Source organism: Macadamia integrifolia, chromosome 6 (assembly GCF_013358625.1).
Source record: "Macadamia integrifolia cultivar HAES 741 chromosome 6, SCU_Mint_v3, whole genome shotgun sequence".
In the NCBI taxonomy this organism is placed as follows: domain Eukaryota; kingdom Viridiplantae; phylum Streptophyta; class Magnoliopsida; order Proteales; family Proteaceae; genus Macadamia; species Macadamia integrifolia.
The window spans coordinates 23,788,413-23,810,746 of record NC_056562.1 but is presented as its reverse complement, the minus strand read 5'-3'; the positions used below and the strand labels follow the sequence as shown (position 1 = coordinate 23,810,746).

The 22,334-nt window shown below is 36.7% G+C and overlaps 2 protein-coding genes and 1 long non-coding RNA gene across 6 annotated transcripts; all 3 read left to right on the top strand.

Annotated features, from left to right (window-relative positions):
* Nucleotides 1-3,289: 3,289 nt before the first annotated feature.
* On the top strand, nt 3,290-9,256 carry LOC122081976 (disease resistance protein RPV1-like). Of its 2 annotated transcripts, none has more exons than XM_042649428.1 (6): nt 3,290-3,607; nt 4,408-4,848; nt 5,106-6,198; nt 6,550-6,840; nt 6,950-8,494; nt 8,601-9,256. In XM_042649428.1, the coding sequence occupies exons 1-6, from the start codon at nt 3,543-3,545 to the stop codon at nt 9,243-9,245; spliced, it is 4,080 nt and encodes a 1,359-aa protein (XP_042505362.1). In that variant the 5' UTR covers nt 3,290-3,542; the 3' UTR covers nt 9,246-9,256. The 2 variants fall into 2 exon arrangements, with proteins under 2 accessions (XP_042505362.1, XP_042505361.1); XM_042649427.1 differs by having other exon boundaries at nt 3,298-4,048; nt 4,306-4,848.
* Nucleotides 9,257-9,547: 291 nt separating this feature from the next.
* On the top strand, nt 9,548-16,860 carry LOC122082149 (alpha-galactosidase mel1-like). The gene is made up of 11 exons (XM_042649631.1): nt 9,548-9,723; nt 10,108-10,164; nt 12,949-13,102; nt 13,254-13,511; nt 14,157-14,331; nt 14,428-14,489; nt 14,591-14,754; nt 15,822-15,880; nt 15,991-16,125; nt 16,216-16,683; nt 16,789-16,860. The coding sequence occupies exons 1-8, from the start codon at nt 9,548-9,550 to the stop codon at nt 15,841-15,843; spliced, it is 1,068 nt and encodes a 355-aa protein (XP_042505565.1). The 3' UTR covers nt 15,844-15,880; nt 15,991-16,125; nt 16,216-16,683; nt 16,789-16,860.
* A 113-nt stretch (nt 16,861-16,973) lies between these two features.
* Nucleotides 16,974-21,970, top strand: LOC122081977. 3 transcript variants are annotated; one of them, XR_006141264.1, is made up of 6 exons: nt 16,974-17,552; nt 18,122-18,247; nt 18,422-18,599; nt 20,957-21,018; nt 21,166-21,263; nt 21,587-21,970. It is a non-coding gene; the product is annotated as an uncharacterized LOC122081977 (long non-coding RNA). The 3 variants fall into 3 exon arrangements; XR_006141263.1 differs by lacking the exon at nt 21,587-21,970 and having other exon boundaries at nt 16,974-17,118; nt 17,215-17,552; nt 21,166-21,473; XR_006141262.1 differs by lacking the exon at nt 21,587-21,970 and having other exon boundaries at nt 21,166-21,473.
* Nucleotides 21,971-22,334: the final 364 nt, after the last annotated feature.

Sequence of the window (22,334 nt, the reverse complement as noted above, 5' to 3'; positions counted from 1 at the left end):
AATTGTATGTCAATTTCGTATAAAATTAGTAACTAGAAATTTTTTTGCCTTTTCATTTCACCTTATTTAAGTTAATATGACACCTAATGTCTGAAAAATATTTTCATAATTTTATGCAAAAACTTGAGGAATCCACACTAAACTATCTCAGTTTTATATATACGAAAATGTTAAGGTCATAAACATCATCTGCCCAAGGCCCCAAGTAGTTGTTAGATGAACATAAATCATATTATTCAACCCCTCGATTTTTTTTTTTAATTTTTTTTATGAGTCTTACGTGTTTCAATGTCATAAAATCCAATATGGCATATTTGCATTAGAAATGTGACTAGCATCATCACATGTTATATAACCCTAACAAAACATTTATATCTATAAATTGATCTTATTTCTTTTATTCATACGGCATGGGATGTGAGATCTCCGGGTTGAAATCGTCTGCAATTCCGATCTCGTACAATTCCGTGCAATACCACCTTCAGGTGGTGACACGTGTATTGATCTGGTACAACTAATAAAACATTAAATCAGTGAAGAGACATTTAAATCAAATTTGGACCATTACATTGGTATCAATACACGTGTCACCCCCTGAAGGTGGTATTTTACGGAATTGTACGAGATCGGAATTGCAGACGATTTTTTTTCCGAGATCTCCATATTCTGACACGGCATATATAGGATCCACTTACCCTGTCGCTGGTTTTTTTTTTTTTTTTTTTTTTTTTTTTTTTTTTAATTTAAAGATAGAAACAAGCAATTAACTACAAAGCAAATCCACCTAGGGTGTTCCATTGGTCTAAAGACGTTGTGTGTTAATAGGCATCTCTAGCTCGAGTCTCCATGCAATTGATTTGTTACAAGGGTTAGGTGTGGCTATGTGTAACCGAGGTCTAGTACCCCTGGACCTGAATTGTAAAACCGGACAGGTTCACCACTCACCTAGTGTTTGGGATAAGGGACCATAACAGGTTAATCCAACTTAAATATTCTCTCTACTTTTCTTAAAAGGACTCCATCTGATTCCCCTACTAAAATCAGATCTAAAGAGAAAAAGTATCCGCTTGCCCAAATCTGCCTTGAAAATGTTTTGATTTGGGCCAGATATCCGGGCCCAAACTCATCCCAACTAAAATATTGACTTACAACCAGGTAATATTATGATTCCAATTTCCTCAGCTTAAAAGATACCTCTAACAGTACTATCCATACAAAGTTTCAAACCACCTTTTCACCAGAAAAAAAAAAAAAAAACCACCTCACCCACAAATAATGTATAGTGATGGGCCCAATACGAAAGCTAAAAAGGAAGCATAATTTCCAAAGGCATACCTCACCCAACAAAAAAAACAAAGGCCAACCCTCTTTCCATGGTGGAGCAACTTTAGAAAACAATACACATCGACGGGCCCAATACAGAAGACTTTAGAAAACAGAAATTTCCAAGATGCACACCTCACCGACATAGGAAGACCAAGTCTCCTTTCCATACTTGATAGTGTGGTTTTAAAATCCGATCAGGATCGTTCAGATTAGATTGGTTTTGGCTGAGATTGATTCTCAATCGTGGTCAGTTTAATTCGATCCCGAATGATATCATTTCAATTCGAATTGATATCAATTTGAGACCAGAAAGCTACAAAAACCCTAATTTCCAAAAGCATACTGTGATTTCTTGAGAAGCACGTGGAAGCTGCCTAATACTTTCCTTTCCTTTTATTATCAACTCGGAAACCAAGAAATTTACTAGCTGGGTAGTTGAGTGGTGGAATTCTTGGATGTCACATGTTTCATGCTTGTGAATATCAATTCAGGTGCTGGAAAAGCCTTTTTGGAAAAGCTTACGGTGAATGACTTAAGTAGAAAACTTTGGCTTATAACTAATAATATTGTTAAGCACTCACGATTAGTGAAATCCAAACAATAAAGAGAAGTGGGAAGGATCAAAGTAACCTGGAACACTCCACAGTAGTTGGATTTGAAAACTATCCAGTGGATAGGATAAAAGATTCCTTTTTGACATCTTTTTTTTTTTTTGGGAATATTGCTCTGCTGAGTGAGATGAACATCTTTCCTGTTTCCTGTGAACAAGATGAGGAGCATATAAGCTCTGCTGAGTGATATTCAGTTTCCACATTTTGTGCATATTACCACAAAGTGAAAACAAAGGACAATCAAATTGAATGACATGGAAAACTCTCTTTCTCACTCTTCTGTTTTCAGAAACATAGGCTCCGTTTGGTATTGTTCTAAAAAAAAGTTTTTGGAGTTTTTTCGTTCTGTTGGAACGAAAAAACGGAATCTTCTGTTTGGTGCACTTATGGTCTGTTTCTGTTTTTTTGGAACAAAAAAGTGAAAAAAAAAAACTAAAAAAACGAGATTGGACGGAACTCCATGGAGTTCCGTCTTCCCAGTTTCGTTCCATTTTACAAAAAAAAAAAAAAAATTAAAAAAAAAAAAAATTGTTCCCGATAAAAATCTGAAATTTTGAAACACCATTTTTTCGTTTTAAACTGCATTTTGACACAGAAACTAAAATTTTCGTTTTTGACACGAAACGACGTTTCTAAAACAGAAACGATACCAAACGGGCTCATAGTTCTGGTCAAGGTCAACTTTGTTATGTGTCTGGATAGCAAGGATCAACTCCCCCCACAAAAACATTTTTCCCACAAAGAAAATGAAAATTATTCCTCATTCTCTCTTACCACCACGAAGTTCTACTTTTTCATATCTTAGCTCGTCCTTCTAAGATCAAAACTAACTTAATTATTGTCTCCTCAAACAATACTATCCACACAAAGTCTCCTTGTCATACTTGATATGGTTTTAGAAATCAGATTGGATTGGTCAAGATTGCTCAGATTAGATTCTTATCCCTATATGGACAAAAACAATAATTTCCAAAAGCATACGTCATAGACGACTGACTTAAAGTGGCGTAGTCTCCTTTACTTTATATATGATTCTACATTTCCTAAGCTTTAAAGATACCTCAAATAATACCTTCTACATAAAGTTCCAAACAACTTCACCCATAATGTATAGTGATGGGCCCAATATGAAAGCTAAAAAGGAATAATCATAATTTCATCCCGTAAATAGTAAAAAAATAATGCTTTAAAAAATAAAAATAGAGACAAACCCTAAATCCTTGTGCCCAATACAGAAGACTCTAGAACGACCGACTTCCACAATGGAGCAATGCACTTCCATATAATATGATTTCCTGACAAGCACGCGGAAGCTGTCAAGTACTTTCCTTTCCTCTTAGTTCCAACTTTTTCAAAAGAATACCAAGTGGAGAGTAGATACAATTATTATTATTATTTATTATTAAGGGAATAAAAATTAGACATAGCAACTCAGAAAGTCAGTCAGCAGAGTCAATACTCGTTTATTTAAACTATGATTTCGTAGAAGGCAATTGATCAGTTTGGGTGAATTGGTAGAGAAAGTTTCTTGAGAGGGAAAAAAAAGAAAAAAAAGAGCTCTTTGAACATCATCTGATCTTGTCTGCAATTACAACTTCCAACTTCATGGCGGCACTAGATTCGGCTTCCTCCTCCTCCTCCTCTGTTGCCTCCACAGTTGGATCTTCCAGTTACAATGTGTTTCTCAGCTTCAGGGGTGAAGATACTCGCTATAACTTCATTTGTTTCCTTCACAAAGCTTTGAAAGATGCAGGAATCGATGTCTTTCTTGATAATGAAAACTTGTGGACTGGAGAAGCAATTGGCCCAACCCTCCTTAGAGCGATAGAGGGGTCAAAAATCTCGATCCCTGTCTTCTCTAAAGGTTATGCAGATAGCAAATGGTGCTTGCAGGAACTTGCCCATATATTTCAATGCTACAAATCCAATGGTCAAATTGTCTTGCCCATATTCTTTCACGTTGACCCATCACATGTTCGGAACCAGACCGGAAGTTTTGAAGAAGCGTTTAGAGAGCACGAGAAGATTTTCGAGGCCGATATAGTAAAGAGTTGGAGGGAAGCTTTGAGAGAGGTCGGGAATTTGAAAGGAGAAGTTCTCAAAGAAACTATGTAAGTCTAAAGTCCACAATTTTTGCTTTTTTCTCAAAACTTAATTAAACGATTATCTATTTATTTCATTTTGTTAGACCATCATTCTATTTCCATCCGTTTCACTTCAATTTCTCATAAGTGTTTATGTTTTTTTACTGCTTGCTTTCCATTCCATAAAAAATTTTGAATTTATATGTTCTTTTCTTTACAAGATAGTTTGATCTTAACTGGTTTTTTTTGTTTTGACTTTATTTTTTTATATAAAATAATTGTAGGAATCCAGCAGAGTTAGTTGATTCAATTGTCAAAAGGACCCTGAGTGAATTGGTTAGTAGCACGCATTTGGCTCAGTGTGAGTACCGTATTGGATCTTCCAGTTACGATGTGTTTCTCAGCTTCAGGGGTGAAGATACTCGCAATAACTTCATTTGGTTCCTTCACAAAGCTCTGAAATATGCAGGAATTGATGTCTTTCTTGATAATGAAAACTTGTGGACTGGAGAACCAATTGGCCCAACCATCCTTAGAGCGATAGAGGGGTCAAAAATCTCGATACCTGTCTTCTCTAAAGGTTATGCAAATAGCAAATGGTGCTTGCGGGAACTTGCACAGATATTTCAGTGCTACAAATCCAACGGTCAAATTGCCTTGCCCATATTCTATCACGTTGACCCATCACATGTTCGGAACCAGACCGAAAGTTTTGAAGAAGCGTTTAGGAAGCACGAGGAGATTTTCGAGGCCAATATAGTAATGAGCTGGAGGGAAGCTTTGAGAGAGGTCGGGAATTTGAAAGGAGAAGTTCTCAAAGAAACTATGTAAGTCTAAAGCCCACAATTTTTCATTTTTTCTCAAAACTTAATTAAACGATTATCTATATATTTCATTTTGTTAGACCATCATTCTATTTCCATCCGTTTCACTTCAATTTCTCATAAGTGTTTATGTTTTTTTACTGCTTGCTTTCCATTCCATAAAAAAATTTGAATTTATATGTTCTTTTCTTTACAAGATAGTTTGATCTTAACTGGTTATTTTTGTTTTGACTTTATTTTTTTATATAAAATAATTGTAGGAATCCAGCAGAGTTAGTTGATTCAATTGTCAAAAGGACCCTGAGTGATTTGGTTTGTAGCACGCATTTGGCTTCCAGAATAAATGATCTGCTATCATTGTTAAATATTGGCTCTGATGATGCTCTATTCGTGGGAATCTGTGGTTTTGGTGGCATCGGGAAGACAACTATTGCCAAGGCTGTCTACAATAGGATCTTTCCAACCTTCAATAGGCACAGTTTTCTTTCAGATGTTAGACAACAAGCAACACAATGCAAGAGTCTAGTGTCTTTGCAGAAGCAACTTCTTAAAGATATTTTCAAAAGGGACCATGCCATTGAAGATTTACATAGAGGAAAGAAATTTATAGAAGAAAGACTTTGTAAAGAAAAAGTTTTTCTTGTTCTTGATGATGTGGATAGTAAAGAACAGATTGGTGCTTTGGCTGGTGGGCTCAATTGGTTTGGTCAAGGAAGTCGGGTCATAATCACAACGAGAGATGAAAATATTTTGAACATAGCTAAAGTCAGTATAGATAAAATATATAGACCCCCATTTCTAGATCATGAGAATTCTCTTCAACTATTTAGTTGCCATGCCTTTCAAAGCAAACAACCTCCTGAAGAATATATGCAACTCTCACGTGATGTGGCAATACATTCTGAAGGGTTGCCTTTAACTCTAGAGGTGTTTGGGTCTTATCTGTCAGACCATAGCGACAAAGAAACATGGGAAAGTACATTACAGACTTTGAAAGAAATTCCTCCTGTAGAAGTCCAGAGAAGGTTGAAGATAAGCTATGACAACCTAGAAAATGATTATCAAAAGGCCATATTTCTTGATGCTGCATGCTTTTTCATTGGATGGAAGAAAGAAATTGTAATTTCCATATGGGAAGCTTGTGGCTATCATCCAAAATCATCAATATGCAGATTAATAAAAAGATCCCTTCTAAAATTTGAAGATAGTTGGAAAGGTGAATACTTGGCAATGCATGATCATATTCGAGATATGGGAAGAGAAATTGTCTTAGAAGAAAGCCGTATGGAGCCGGGAAAACGTAGTAGGTTATGGTCTGATGGTGAAATCATGGAAGTACTACAAGAACATAAGGTAAGACCAAAATGCATGCCTCTCTCTCTCTCTCTCTCTCTCTCTCTCTCTCTCTCTCTCTCTCTCTCTCTCTCTCTCTCTCTCTCTCTCTCTCTCTCTCTCTCTCTCTCTCTCTGTGCGTGTGCGTGCGCGCATTATAAAAAATTACATTGCAACCAAGCACAATAAAAGCATGGCACATTAATGCACAGTTCCACATTTTAAAATTCTTTTGTACAATGATTTGGATGCTATCCATAGCCTTTACTACGTCGTTTCAAATGACATGGGATGTGTTTTTATCACTTTTCTCTCTCTTTTTTTTTTTTTTTCCCATCAATTTCTATTTACTTGAGTTATTTTCTATTATAGGGGACTAATATGATAGAAGGAATGAGTCTCCGCTATCACTCAAAGACGCCTATTGAGGTCACTAGTGAACCTTTTAAGATGATGCCTAATATAAGATTTCTTGACATTAGTTCAACAAACTTTGTGGGAGACCTTTCACAATTTCCCTCTGCGTTAAGATGTTTAGAGTGGAAATACATACCTACAGATACTTTACCTACCAATTTCTATCATAAGAGATTAGTTTATCTCAACCTATCGGATAGCCGTATTGAACATGTTTGGAATATCAGACCTCAAGATGAAAATCAGGTATAGTATTTAACTTTATTTTCTCATTTGATTAGTAAGTTTTATTGATAGTAATATAGTAATATATATATATATATATATGTGTGTGTGTTTTCTCTTTGTTTGACAGGGATTCCAAAATTTGAAAGTTCTCAATCTTGGACACTGTGAACATTTATCTAAGTCCCCAGACTTTTCATGGTTTCCTTATTTGGAGAAATTAGATCTTCAACGTTGCACATCTTTGGATGGGTTAGATGAATCCATCGGACAGTTAAGTCAGCTCAAAAGTCTTATTCTTCATTTGTGCAGTTCATTCAAGAAGTTGCCCGAGTCCATTGGTGATCTAAAATCTCTAGTCAAGCTTGACTTGACGGATACACAAATAGAAGAACTCCCAGACAGCATTTCCAGGATGAGCTCTCTCAAAGAGCTTATTCTCAATTCGTGCCGTTCATTCAAGAAGTTGCCCGAGTCCATTGGTGATCTAAAATCTCTAGTCAAGCTTGACTTGACGGATACACAAATAGAAGAACTCCCAGACAGCATTTCCAGGATGAGCTCTCTCAAAGAGCTTATTCTCCGTTGGTGCCATTCATTCAAGAAGTTGCCCGAGTCCATTGGTGATCTAAAATCTCTAGTCAAGCTTGACTTGATGGATACACAAATAGAAGAACTCCCAGACAGCATTTCCAGGATGAGCTCTCTCAAAGAGCTTATTCTCCGTTGGTGCCATTCATTCAAGAAGTTGCCCGAGTCCATTAGTGATCTAAAATCTCTAGTCAAGCTTGACTTGATGGATACACAAATAGAAGAACTCCCAGACAGCATTTCCAGGATGAGCTCTCTCAAAGAGCTTATTCTCGGTTCGTGCCGTTCATTCAAGAAGTTGCCCGAGTCCATTGGTGATCTAAAATCTCTAGTCAAGCTTGACTTGATGGATACACAAATAGAAGAACTCCCAGACAGCATTTCCAGGATGAGCTCTCTCAAAGAGCTTATTCTCGATTCATGCCGTTCATTCAAGAAGTTGCCCGAGTCCATTGGTGATCTAAAATCTCTAGTCAAGCTTGACTTGGCGGATTCACAAATAGAAGAACTCCCAGACAGCATTTCCAGGATGAGTTCTCTCAAAGAGCTTATTCTTCTTTATTGCGAATCACTCAAGAAATTGGGCGATGGTGTTGGAGTATTAGAGAAGCTTGAGAAATTAGATTTGACAGGTTGTACTGAACTAGTGAAGCTACCAAGATCAATGGGAGGAATGAGATGTTTAGATAGCATTAACCTGAATAAAATGAAAATTACTAAATTTCCTGATGATTTTTCAATGCCCCCAAATTTAGTGGAGCTGGAAATCAATTCGCTGAGGAGGCTTGAATCCTTCCAAGTCGATATGTCACCCTTGAAAACCTTGAAGAAATTAAATATTCATGAATGCGAGAAGTTGGAATACCTCCCGGAGCTTCCTTCAAGTTTAGTTGAACTTTGTTGTAAAAATTGTGTTTCATTGGTACGACTTCCAGATTTGTCAAAGCTGAAAAATTTGACAACAGTAAAGCTTATGAATTGCGAAAAGCTAGAGGAGATTCCAGGCCTTGAGGGAATAGAATCGTTGGAAGACATGTATGTACAAGGCAGTTATAACTTGACACATACTCCAAAGAAGATACAGGTATGTTTTCTCCTAAAATTAATTGGACCTATTAAAAACTGTTAATTATTAATTTAATACTTTGATTATTGACGGCTCGGGTTTCTTTTTTCCTGATTATTTGCAGGGAACGCTTTTACCATTCAACAGGTCACTGGAACTTTGTTATAATTATTCCTTGACTGCCAATGATGGGATCGATAATAATGGGTTAATTCTTTGCCTTGTTTTGGAATTCTCCTGCTCCCTCTACTACGATCTCACGTTGGAAGAGTTTGATAATCTATCGGACATAACTATAGATGTTTCCGCTTGTATCCACAAAAAAGATAAAAAAATCAGGTGTTTTCATAGTCTCAGAATTAAGGATATCGAGTATTCAACTGAGCGAGATACAATCTACATTCACCGTTTCAAAGGCTTTGATTGGTTTGGGATTCCGTTGCAAGAAAAAGATGCCATTGAGATTTTAGATATCAGTACATACAACAGCGCCACTGTGAAATTCTGTAAGGTATTGTTCAAGAACGGGGAACCTGACCAGAAAATCCCTAATTGGAGTGCCTCAATGGTAGCAGATTTATTCAATTGGCCATACGTGTATGACGATGGTGGAGTAGTGACATTAAATTATTGGCCCCACTTGCAAGATTTCTTGAGTTGTATGGGATTTGACCCTGTTTCTGAAGTAGTGGGGAACGAAGAAGTGATTCAGAGTCTTCAAGACAACGATGATGAGGCATCAAGTCCTCCTTCTCTAAGACGAGCTTAGCATGCTGGCCACGAGAGGAGGTTGAAGGATCAAATTATGTTCCTAAAGAAAAAGAGGAGAAAGAGGAAGTGTTAACGAGGGCTACAAGAAACTACAAGGACGAGGAGGCATCATCATGTTCATACCTTCTTACCCTGGCTTTAACAACATCGTCATCACCACCACCACCACCACCATCACCATGTGTAGTATTGGCATCTCCCTCTGACAATGACAATGACAATACCGAAGAAGAAAAGGAGAGGAATAACATTTTCCATACAGTAGATTTCTTGAGTTGTTTAGATTCTGTTTTTCATGTAATGGTGAAAGATGGAGAGATGTTGAGGCCTAGCAAGAGACCTCGTCTTCCTGATCTCAATGATGATGAAGCAACGGGTCCTTCTCTTAGCCTGGCTTTGAATAGCGAGGTTAATCACCCAACAAATGATGAACAAACATGCAATGCTACTGCTGTAATGGTGGAAGATGGAGAGATGTTAAGGCCTAGCAAGAGACCTCGTCTTCCTAATCACAACGATGATGAGGCAACGGGTCCTTCTTTTAGCTTGGCTTTGAATAGTGAGGTTAATCACCCGACAAATGATGAACAAGCAAGCACTGCTACTAGAAATGGCTCCGATTAACCTCGAACTCTATATTGGTCGATTTGATGATTCCTAGAAATGGCTACGGAGGATTCATTTTTCTAGCAATATGTTACTGGTATGAACACCAAGCACAACCAAGTCAGTTGAATGAGAATCTTCTTACATTCTAATCTAACCTTTCTATGGGATCCTTGTTGCAGCAACCAACTACTTCCCCGACAAGATCATGGGGTGGTGCCTTTCTTCAACTGAAATATTCTCTGTTGGATCAGGATCAACTTAATATGTAATAACTCAAATGTCCTTGCAAATGCCAACACTGACATCAGGTAATGACCTCACACTTATCCTCTTAGAGGCATATGTTTGGGTTGGTTCTTTACGGTTTCTTTTTAGCCTAAAATCATCAATAAAACAAGTTTTACAGTAAAATAATAATTTTCATTATTTGTTTTCTAAGATGGAAATTTTTGATGGATGTAAAATTTTACTTCATATTTATCAGTAAAATTTTCCTTGTTTAAATGTTCACGACTCGTAACTCATTTTTTCGAGTTTTCAAACTTCGGTGGTAGGACATAAGAATAAATCAGTACTCTGGGTAATGCATATTACTTGCATTTCATGTTTCAACCTATGATTTTCGTTTTAAATTAAAAATAAAAATTCAAAATTGGACATTTAGATATGGCCTTTGATTGGGCTTTGGGTATAGTACTAGGCTTGTCAATGGATTATATGTATTTTTTTTTTTTTTTTTTGGGTTAACCAATGGATTATATGTATTTATGAATGGCTTTTTCAGTTTTAACAACTAATATGACAGCAAAATTTATCAGGAAAAAAAAATCAATATAAATTTAATTAGTGTTGAGTGGAAATATATATAACCTTTCTAGCTCATCATATTAACTTGTGAATAGGCTTACTTTATGTTGAAACAACTTAATTTATAGACCATAGTTGATTATTATTATTATTATTATTATTATTATTATTATTATTATTATTATTATTATTATTATTATTTTGTTAAATCCACAGTTTAATTACCGTATAAAAGAAGAGAAATGGTATCTTGCATGACCCACTCAGGAGGGCATTTTGTTATGCCCCAATTATTTTCTTGAACGGCTCACCAAAAAAAGCATTCTGGATTTTGTAGATATTTTAATAACATCCCCAAGGTCCCTTATTCACAAATCAAGTTTCAACATCAAATAGAAAAATTAACTTTAGTGCTACTAAATGGGTGCATCTTAGTACTTGGATTATTAAGTGTATTCATGCTAATATAATCTAATTTTACTCAGCTCAATTAAGCCTTCGCTCAGTTAAATGTGGCTAGCTACAAGGATCTTGTTTGCCACTCTGGACTATTTAGAGCCACCTTAGTCACCTTACCTGCAAATTAGGGGTGGCGGGGTAAAACATGTAAGTGGGTAAAAAGGTACTAATTACCAGCTCTACAGATGTATGTGTGTGGAATCCATAAGCCCCAAGGAGAGTTGGACTCATAAGCCAGCCAATATTTGTATTCGTTAGGTTTGATTTGGGTCAGATTTGGGCCCAAGTTCAACTCATACTGGCCCAAACTCAGCCTAAATAAATTTGGTGCACATCAGGTAAATAAGCTGTCAGTGGGCTATTCTTATTTCATATCCCTTCAATGAGCTAATCAAAACTATTTGAAAATTTTAGGAGAAAGTTTTTTTCTACTGTGTGGGAGATTCACCACATGATCTTAGGGTTTACAAACAACTATAGGGTTTTAGTATATTTTCTAAAATACTCTCTCGATAGCCTCCCATGCAAGTTTGAAGTCCCACAATCAAGAGATTCCCCCTACACCATGACTTAAGGACAATTCGGTGGAAAAATATATCCTCCATATTTTAGGTAAATTGGTCATAACATGGTGAGCTACCCCTCAATATAACTGGCCACCCCCTTAAAATCCAAAGGGCAATGATTACAAGTTTACAACACCTATCAGGCAGCTAAATTACCCAATCAAATCAAATAGAACAATGAGTCATATAACCGTGGATCCAGATTCTCTCCAGCGCGCATCCAATAGCTGGAAAGCACTTGAGATGCATATCAATACAATGAGCAAGATTAACTACTAAAATAGTAAAACACCTTTCTGTTCGTAGAATTGTTTCTGCAGGTTACCCATGGGTGTTGCTATGATTAACTAAATTCAAATAACATAGAAAACATATGTGTCGCCACATGATTATCCGGATGAGATGTGATATGATAATCTTTTTCTCATTTTAAGTATGTTTTGATTTACTTTTGCAAGAGATTCTCATATTCAAGGAAGGAACATTTAATTGGGTATAATTTGGATTGATTGGCCATCACTTAATGAGGAAAAAACCTCATTACATCCCTTATTTAGTTCTTTCTCAATGGTAATGTTAAGCATTCTTTCTTTAATACTTATATGGATATATGGATATATATTTTTTCCCCCTAAATCCATAATTGCTTACCAAAAATGGTTAAAAGTTAGATAACGATAGAGCTATTGAGAAACAGTTTAGGCTATTTATTTTGCCTTTCTCATCCTCATCGTTTGTCTGAGGAGCTAGCTGACACAGTCATAGAACCATGAGATTCTTCTTTTTCATCTCCCTCTTATTTTTTGGTCTTCTTCTAAGGTATGCCATCTTAGCCACTGTTTCTCTTTTCTCTTTTCTCTTGATTATCAGTATTATAACGATAAGTTTAAGTGATTCACTGAACTTTTTTTTGTAGGCAATCAATGGGTTTCAAACCATTTCTGATTCTACTTAGTTCCATAGGATTAGGAGTTGAAGCTCTCATTTTATGAAATTATCAACAAAATGGACTTAAATTTGCATTTTATGTAAATATATGGACTTAAGGATAGCATATAAGAAATAGATTTACTAGTATCTGAATATCATATTCTATTATTCAGACAAATCAAATGTCATGTTTTGTTATACAAAACTATTAAGAAACCATCCCTGATACTCTGATAGAATTATTGTTTTTATTTTTTGGTTCTTTGTTCCTTGTGTTGAATGGGTTCCTAGAGAATATGGTAAGAGCTGAGTTTATCAATTACATTACAGGGAACTATCTGAAGCTTTGCCAGCAGGACAAGATGCAGACACCCCTCCAAGAGGCTGGAACTCATATGACTCCTTTTCTTGGATCATATCAGAAGAAGACTTCCTAAGAAATGCAGAAATCATCTCTCACAGTCTACTTGCTCATGGATATAAGGTTTGAGACTTTAAAATTATAACATCTACACAAAATAAAGTAACTGAAACGATTGTTATATTACTCCATCAACAATTAATATCATAATTAAAACTTTTACTGACACTTTTAAAACTTCTCTTTTTTCTTCTGGTCCCTCCCTATTTTGTAGTATGTTGTGGTTGATTTCCTCTGGTATAGAAGGAATGTAGATGGTTCTTCAGTAGATTCAGCTGGATATGATGTGATAGATGAATGGGGGAGAGTGATCCCTGATCCAGACAGATGGCCTTCTTCTAAGGGTGGTAAAGGGTTTTCTGAAGTAGCCAAGAAAGTTCATGCCATGGGTTTGAAGTTTGGGATTCATGTCATGAGGGGAATAAGTACACAGGCAGTCAATGCAAATACACCAATCTTGGACGTCACAAAGGTCTTGTTCTTCTTCCCTATCATACAATTTCATTCTCTTTCTTCTTTCCTTTGGGTATTAAATGATGCCATATTCTTCAAAATTAGGGTTGTTTTAAACTTCACTCATGCCTGGTGAACTGTAAACTCAAATAAAATGTAGTTATAGTAGAACCCAGTTGCAGAAAACCTGGAAAGGATGCTGTTTAAGCATGTTACAGGGCACTGTCCTTAAGCAGTATTTAACCCCCTGGAAAATCAACAAATCTTTGCCACAAGAACCACACCCCCCCACCCCCCCAATCCCCTTGCCATTCCCCTGCCCTGCCCTGTAAAGTCTTATTAAATTTATCTTCCACTTGCAATGTGGAGTAAAATAAAGACCAAAGAGAAGTCCCAAACTAGTAAAAGAAATTCATTTTGAAACTGTGAAAGAAAAAGAATGGCTTCAAAGTTTATAAGGGTCCAATTATTCAAACATCAATAGGTAACAAGGTTAACTAATCATATGGTGCTTCAATAGTTAGTTACAATAGGATAAGCCATTATTTCTTGAACACACCAAAAGGGAAAGGAAGATTCAACTAATTAATGAACTTGGCATTTTGATTCTAGAACTCAATTGGAACTAACTGTTTGGACCTTCATTTGCATGTGTTCCTGTTAGGGAGGTCCTTACGAGGAGTCTGGTAAACAATTTAATGCTCATGATATAGGACGTGGAGACAGGGCTTGTTCTTGGATGTCACAGTGTTTCACGCTTGTAGATACCAATTCAGGAGCTGGAAAAGCCTTTTTGAGGTCATTATATCACCAGTATGCGGCATGGGGCGTGGATTTTGGTAAAATTTAATTGCATCCATTTGACAAGTCTTTGTTTTAATGATCTTGATCAGTGTAAATGAAAAGGGCTATAAATTTTTATTTTTTTTTGGCAGTAAAGCATGACTGCATTTTTGGTGATGACTTGGATGTAGATGAGATAAGAACTGTGTCAGAGGTGAATTCTAACAATCCTATTCTACTGAACTTGTTAGTTCTGTACCAGTTTAGACTATTCTCATCTGAAGGAGACTGAATTAGTCTAATTATTAATTGCAGATCTTGAGGGAGCTTGACCGCCCCATCGTGTATTCCATCTCTCCCGGAACCCATGCAACACCTGCCATGGCCAAGAATGTAAATAATTTCGTGAATATGTATAGGATAACTGCAGATGATTGGGATAAGTGGGAAGACGTAGCGGGACATTTCAGTGTATCAAGGTAAACTGTGTTCTTCAAATATTTTTGTATTGATCATTCAGTAGTCTTAGGTCCATATATTAGTTCTGTGCTTGTGAGCTTTCCAATGCACAGGTGAACTTTTGTAACAGTGACTTTGCTAATGGTGGCATGACTTAGATATGCTACCACTGGGGCAGCTTACTGATCCAGGTGAGACTTGGGTATAAAGCTTTAGCTTATAACTTCTGAGATTTACAATCACTCACAATTAACGAAAGCCAAACAAAAAGAGAAGTGGGAAGAATCAAAGTAAACACACATATAAACAGATTTAAGTAGCTTGGCCTTTTGACTTATGTCCATGGGGCATAATTCATTTTCTTCTTCATTATGAGAAGATCAGAGGTTGGACAAGCAAATAGCTCATGTTTCAGGCCAAAACCATAGCACTGAACTCTTTTACCTCTTCCATCTCCCTTGCTTTCTCAATTATGCATAAACAAATTTTTTGAGACTAGTCTGATATGCCTTATTATTTATATTGTTTCCACTCTCCAATTCAAACCATCACATAGTTACCCTGAACACTCCACAATAGTTGGATTTGAACGCTATCCAATATATAGGATAAATATATCTTTCGACAAGTTTTCATTGAATGCTGATCTGCTGAGTAAGATTAACTGTCTTTCCCTGTTAAAGAAGATGAGAAAAGGGCATATAACTACAAAATGTAAACAAAGGACACAATCAAAATGAATCTTAAGAAAAACTCTCTTGTCAATCTTTTGTTTTCATAAACAAAGTTCTGGCCAAGGTCTGAAGATAAGAGACTAATAGTCCATGACCATAGAACCAAATTATTATTACTGCTTTCCTGGTTATTTTCTCTTGAAGTGAAATTGGAACCATCTTAAAGATATAATGAACTATCTAATTTCTATCTCTTCCCTTTTCTTTCTAATTTACTAATATTTTTCCAAAAAAAAAGGCACTTAATATTCGGGTTTAGCTTGAAATTTTTCATAATTGAGTTTTCAAGGTAGATACCTTGATGAAACAAAAGCTAAAATTCAATTAATATGAATATTTTTTTTTTATACTAGGTGCCAAAGAAGGGCCACATAGACCATCCAATCTCAATTTAGATGAGCAAAGAACTCAGGTATGTGGGTGAGATCTGTAATGACCTAATTCCTGACATCCTTTCAAGTTGTGGGCGTTGTAGAATTCTGTTTTTCTTGGGGGGAGGTGACTAAATTTTCTTTGGTACAGATGACTCTATGGTCTATGGCCAAATCACCTCTCAAGTTTGGGGGTGATGCAAGGGAAATTGATATGAACACATACAATCTCATCACAAAGCCTATATTATTGGAAAAAAATTTTTTTAGCACAAACAATATGAAGGTACAATATCCACCTTTTGATCTTATTAGTTCTTTCCAATAGAATTTAGTAGGAAATTCACAATGGAATAACTATCCGTTGTAATTTCAGTTTCCTTACATCTCTGGCTCAAAAGTTCAAAGTGGAAAAAGGTTCACGCCAAACAATCTAAAAGCCTGAAGGATGAGACCATATTGGATCAGAATTCGAGTGCCTTGATAGTAGCAAATTACTTCAATTGGTCATAGGTGTACGATGATGGTGTAGTGACATTAAATTATTGACCCAACCAGCAAGAAACAGACATCGAAGATGAAGTCTCTGGAGACATTTCTTCTAGACAGCTGTTGATTCTGGAGTGAGGGATCATTGGGTCAGATAATGCAATTGCTTTGTGGCCATGAAAAATTGTTTGAGGATTGTTTCTGCTACTGTTTCAGCATGGACATTGTGTGATGAGGCCTCGTTCTCTTCCACCTAGCTAGTCCTTCTCTTATGTTGCCCGAGTTCAACTTTTTCACTCACAATGGTTATGGGGGTTTTATTTTCTGGCGATATGTCCATGCCAAGCACAAGCAGGTCATTTGAACCTACTTAGCTTTTAATACATCCTTCTAATTTGTTCAGGTCACCCTGAGAAGAAAAAGAAATTCTAACTTTTTATATGTTTGTTTCTGTGATCAGCTTAGTCAATGAGTGGCAAATGCTATTTCGATCATGAAGACCACGCCATCCAATTAGTAGGAGGTTGCAGAAAGTGAGTCCCTGTTGCAATTGCTACTTGTTTCCTGTTCTTGCTTTTATAATCTGAAATAATGTTAATCACATTGACATGATTTGATTCTGATTTGCTCTTGAACCGATCAACTCATATATAAATTACGGGAGGAGGAACACTGTCGGTCTAGTGTGTTATCCACATTGAAATACAACCCTTATTTTCAGGGGGTAAGGGCTTTGACTGGTTTGGGATTCCGTTGCAAGAGAAGGATGCCGTTGAAATTTTAGATATCGGTACATACCAAGCCACTGTGAAATTCTGTGAGATCTTGTTCAAGAACAGAGAACCTGACCAGAAAAAGTCTAATTCGTGTGACTTGATGGTACCAGATTTCTTTAAGTGGTCATACGTCAACGATGATGGTGGAGAAATAACATTAAATTATTGGCCCAACAAGCAACAAACACTCCGGAGTCGTTTAAGATTCAATTCTGTTTCTGATGTAATGGTTGAAGAGGGCGAGATATTGAGGCGCAGTAAGGTTAACCAGCCAGCAAATGATGATGATGATGGTCTGGGAGGATTCCCCTTTGACGGTGAAGAAGCTGAGACAGAATAGAAGAATAGAATTTATTTATTACAACTTCTTCATATGTTTAGAGGATGCAACAATCTTCCTGAAGAGGTGAAAACTGTTTGGGGATGCCAACACTTGCACTGAAGTCAGGTAATGACCTCAGACTTACCCTCTAAAAAGATTTCTGGGTTGGTTCTTTACCTAACTTTAAAGGGTTCAGAAAGGATTTGACCCTATCTTTTCCTGGCAAATAAAAAACAGTAAAAGTTACTGCTGGAAAATACATCAGTAATTTAGATAATGCATATTATTGCCTTCTCACCCTCATGACCTTGTCTGTCGAGAAATGGACATGATAGCTTAAGAGTACAGTTTCATGAAATTATTTAAATTTTAATTTAGTTTCTAAAGGATTTTAAGTGATACATTGATTTTTTTCCCAAGGCACTCATTCATGGTTTTATAAAAAATATAAGAGGGAAAGGGTTGGGCATGCTGCTAGCTTTCAGTAAACTAGCAGCATGCACTAGTTATGCATGCAGGGCTGGACACAAGAGGGCAGGGGGTCTTTTCCACCGAGGAAGGAGAGAGAGAGAGAGCGAGAGAGAGAGAGAGAGAGTTTGGGCACACTTTTATCCCAAAATAAAATTACTGAAGATATAATCCATTTCAAATGATAGAATTACTGTTTTTATTTTTTGGTTCTTTCTTCATTACAGGGAATTGCCTGCGGGCCAAGAGGCTGGAGCTCATATGACTCCTTTTCTTGGATCATATCAGAAGAGGAGTTCCTAAGAAAAAAAAAAAATATCATCTCTTACAGTTTACTTGCACATGGATATAAGGTTAGAGACTTCTAATTAATAACACCTACCATCTTTTTTCTTTTTCTCTCTTACTTTATCAATCACATGGTAAAGTAATAATTGAAACAGTTGTTATATTACTCCATCTTTCTTCTTCTTTTCTCCCTATTTTGTTGTATGTTGTGTTTGATTTCATCTGGTATGGTTTGATAGATGATTGGGGAGGGTGATCCCTGATCCAGATAGATGACCTCCTTCTAAGGGTGGTAAAGGGTTTTCTGAAGTAGCCAACCAAGTTCCTGCCATGGGTTTGAAGTACGGGATTCATGTCATGAGGGGAATAATTGCACAAGCAGTCAATGCAAACACACCAATCTTGGACATCACAAAGGTTTTGTTCTTTTTCTTTACCATAAGATTCAAAATCTCTTTCTTCTTTCCTTTAGGTCATGTTTGGTTGCGAGGGGAATTAAAGGGAAGGAAAGTGAAATTTTCATACTTAAAAAAATAAATATATGTAATCATTACCCCATGTGATTATATCATTATTTCAAATCATTCCATATTTGGTTATAAAATTTCATTTTACTTTACATCCAAAATCCTTTTCTATAATATGTAAATTAAAAATTACATATAAAATGTATCATTATCAAATATGATTAAAAAAACAAGTAGTTTATATAATCATATTGAATCACATGGGGTAATGATTATAAAGATTCTTTTTTTAAGTAAGAAAATTTCACTTCTTTTCCTTTTAAATTCTCCTTGCATGCAAACGGAGCCTTAGGTATTAAATGATTCCATATTCTTCATCATTAGGGTTGTTTTAAACTTCACTCAGATAATCTGGTGAAAATACTTACATCACTTGCCACATGGCAGTACAAGAGGTGATACTATGTACCCATCTCAGTCATGAACACTTCGGGTGTGTTTGGTATGCGTTCTCAGAATCCATGTCAGAAACATGTTCTTGAACGACATACATATCGTTACTTCCTTTTCGTATCCAACAGCCTACCGCCTATGGGCGCCCTCCATTATTATTATTATTATTTTTTTAATTGCTGTGAAGGTAAACTTCAAAGTTCTCGCATCAACAATGGAACAAGTTTTTTGGATTGCTTTTTCATCATTGCAACCTCTCAATAGCTACTACTGTCGCCACCCAATGTGAAGTAGGATGGCAAAATCGCCTGTGCCTTCCACCAGTTCAGACTCTGCCATACAGATCTCCAGCGCTTTTTTTCCCCCTCCTCTTCTAATCAATGGTTTTAGGGATGTTTCTACTTACCATCGGTCGGATTATGGGGTCCCTTGAAAATTTCCCCTTCAATTACTGCCAACAGTGGGAAACTTACCTGAACTGGTGGACGAATCTCTTCCATACTTCCATTTTTCTCAATTGTCCCTTTCATGAGAACCCTTGACACGCCAGAGAGAGAGAGAGAAGTCAGCTCTTGCGGAGACATTCAAGAGCTCCACACTCATGCCAGAGCTAGTAAAGCAAACATAGAGTGAAATCAAATAGAGAGGATCCCAAATCGTCAGCAAAGATCCTCTTACTGTCTCAGATGTGGTACCTTGTAGGAAATACCTCCTCCAATCTCCAACCTCTGTTGTCTTCATCAAGTTCCTATACTCTTGCAGTAGAGTCCTCAGGTTGCCTACGAGTTGTTCGATGAAATGCTGACATGCATTCTCAAAATAAGAATGCACTTTGGCTAAATGTGTGTCCAAACAGTATTCTCATTCTTAGTCAAGAATATATTCTGCAATCAGAGAATGGGAATGTGCATTCTCAGAATGGGAATACATACCAAACACATCCTTCATCTCTTCATTCCTTGATGAAATGTTCACCCTGCCCTGCCCTGCCTTGCCCTGTATTCATGAGTTCCTTGATGCAGCCAACTGTTATATTTATTGGGTTTATGGTCTTGAACAGTGGATTTCGATATTTAGATGCAGCCAATCGTTATATTAATTGGGTTCATGGTCTTGATGAGTGTAAATGAAGAAATTTAAATGGCTATAACATTACAGGTCTTACTTTGCAACCAAAAATTTCTGAAATTATAGAGTGGATAAAACTAGGGCTGTCAAAAAAGCTCGGTCAACCCAAACCAGCCCTAGCCCGCCCTGAGCCTGAACAGGGCTTGGGCTGAGATTTCAGCCCATAAGGTGGGTTAGGGTTGAGATTTTCAGGCCCGAGGCAGGGTTGGGTTGGGTTGGGTTGAGACCTCAACCCAGGCCCAACCCGACCCAACTCGACCCAATCCAATCCAACCATATGTATTAAGTATATAATCATATAAATATGCTAATAATTATTAATGGGTAATTATAGAAAAAGGTCTTTCGTTTTCCACAATCTACACATATACGAAAATTTTGGTCTTTGGCCTCTACAATGCATCAAGATCAAGCAACCAAGTAACCAATAGTTTTGGGTTGGACTAGATTGGATTAAACCCGGCCCAATCAGGGTCCATCAAGGCTGGGTTGGGCCGGGTTGGGCCGGGTTGGGTTGGTTTAAACCCGATAGGGTTGGGCCTGGGTTGAGTTATCCCAACCCAACCTAGGGCTGAGCTGGGCTTGGGTTGAGCTAAGAGACCTAAAAAACTCAGTCCAACCCGGCCCATTGATAGCTGTAGATAAAACTTTATACGACTAAGGATTTAATGGGTCATAAAAGTTCTAATTGGTGATTAATATTGATTATCTTTGACCTCTTTGCAGTAAAGCATGACTGCATCTTTAGTGATTACTTGGACATGAATGAGATAAGAACTGTGTCAGAGGTGAATTTTAAATATCCTATTCTACTTTAGTTGTTAGTTATTTTCCAGTTTAGATTATTTTTATTTGAAGGATCATTCAATTGAGTCTTAGGTCTATGTCAGTTTTGAGCATGTGTGGTTTATAATGTACATGATTTTTTGTGACAGGGACTTTGCTAATGCTGGTATGGTAGGGGCCAGTGATTTGCAGGGGAAGTCATAGCCTGACTTAGAGATGTTACCACTGGTGTGGCTAACTGATCCAGGTGAAATGGGGCATTAGTATGTTGTAACTGAATATGTGACACTTATATTTGTTCTATTTATTGGCCCTTCAAAAAACTAATCAAACTAATGATGTACAAATCGCGGTATAAACTTCTGTTACTTTCGTAAACATTGCTGCAGGATGAAGAAGAACATTCATTTCTTATCGCTTTATTTTTTAATGAAGTGGTGCCACTAACTGGAGCAATTACCCAGAGATATAGAAGAATAAACTGAGATTTAGAAATTGAAACTCTTTCCTTCCTAATTGCAATGATAAACCAGCTTGGAATAGCCTATTATTAGCTTTTTTGTTTTGTAGGTGAAAAGCAAGGAGATGAAGAGAGCCCAAACTGTTGCTTTCCCTTTTAAGAGATTCCCATTCTGATGATAGTTAATCCAATCAAGGCTCAATAGTGGAGTATGTGTGGTTTGCTATGGGTTCTGACATGAGAAGCTTTGAGGCAAGGTACTGTAAATTCATCTACCTAGCTGATCCCAACTAATCAGATTTGAGGATGATCACCTTCTGATCCTCAAAACAGAAGATGAAGGCCTTGCTGGAATGCACCAATGCCTTTGGTATCCCAGAAGTCTTGGATGCTTCTTGCTTGAACTCTGCCTTATTAAGAGGCCTTAAATTATTGCAATGGATTTGTTCAAATGTTATTTTCTATTTTTTACTGTAGACCACCATCTACTTTCACCCACCTCTCACATTAGGTCATTACATCCTTTTTTTTAATTTTTATACTGAACCTCAAAGAGAAAGAATATTTCAGATTAGGGGGAGGGGAGTGAGATTTTTCAAACTAACTAAGGGGACTAAGGGGAACTTGATATTATGACTACATACAAAGGAGGGGAGTGATATTTCCTAAAAAAATAAAGGAGTTATTGTTGTCTCACACGTTTTCGAATACATATGTGAAATAATAATTATTTATTTATTTTTTCCTAAGATGTGAAATGACATGATTTTAGTTAATTACATTGAAAGGAAAAATGTGTGCACTAATAGGAAAATAAATAAATTAAGGTAAAAAATTTAATTAACCATACAATAATCA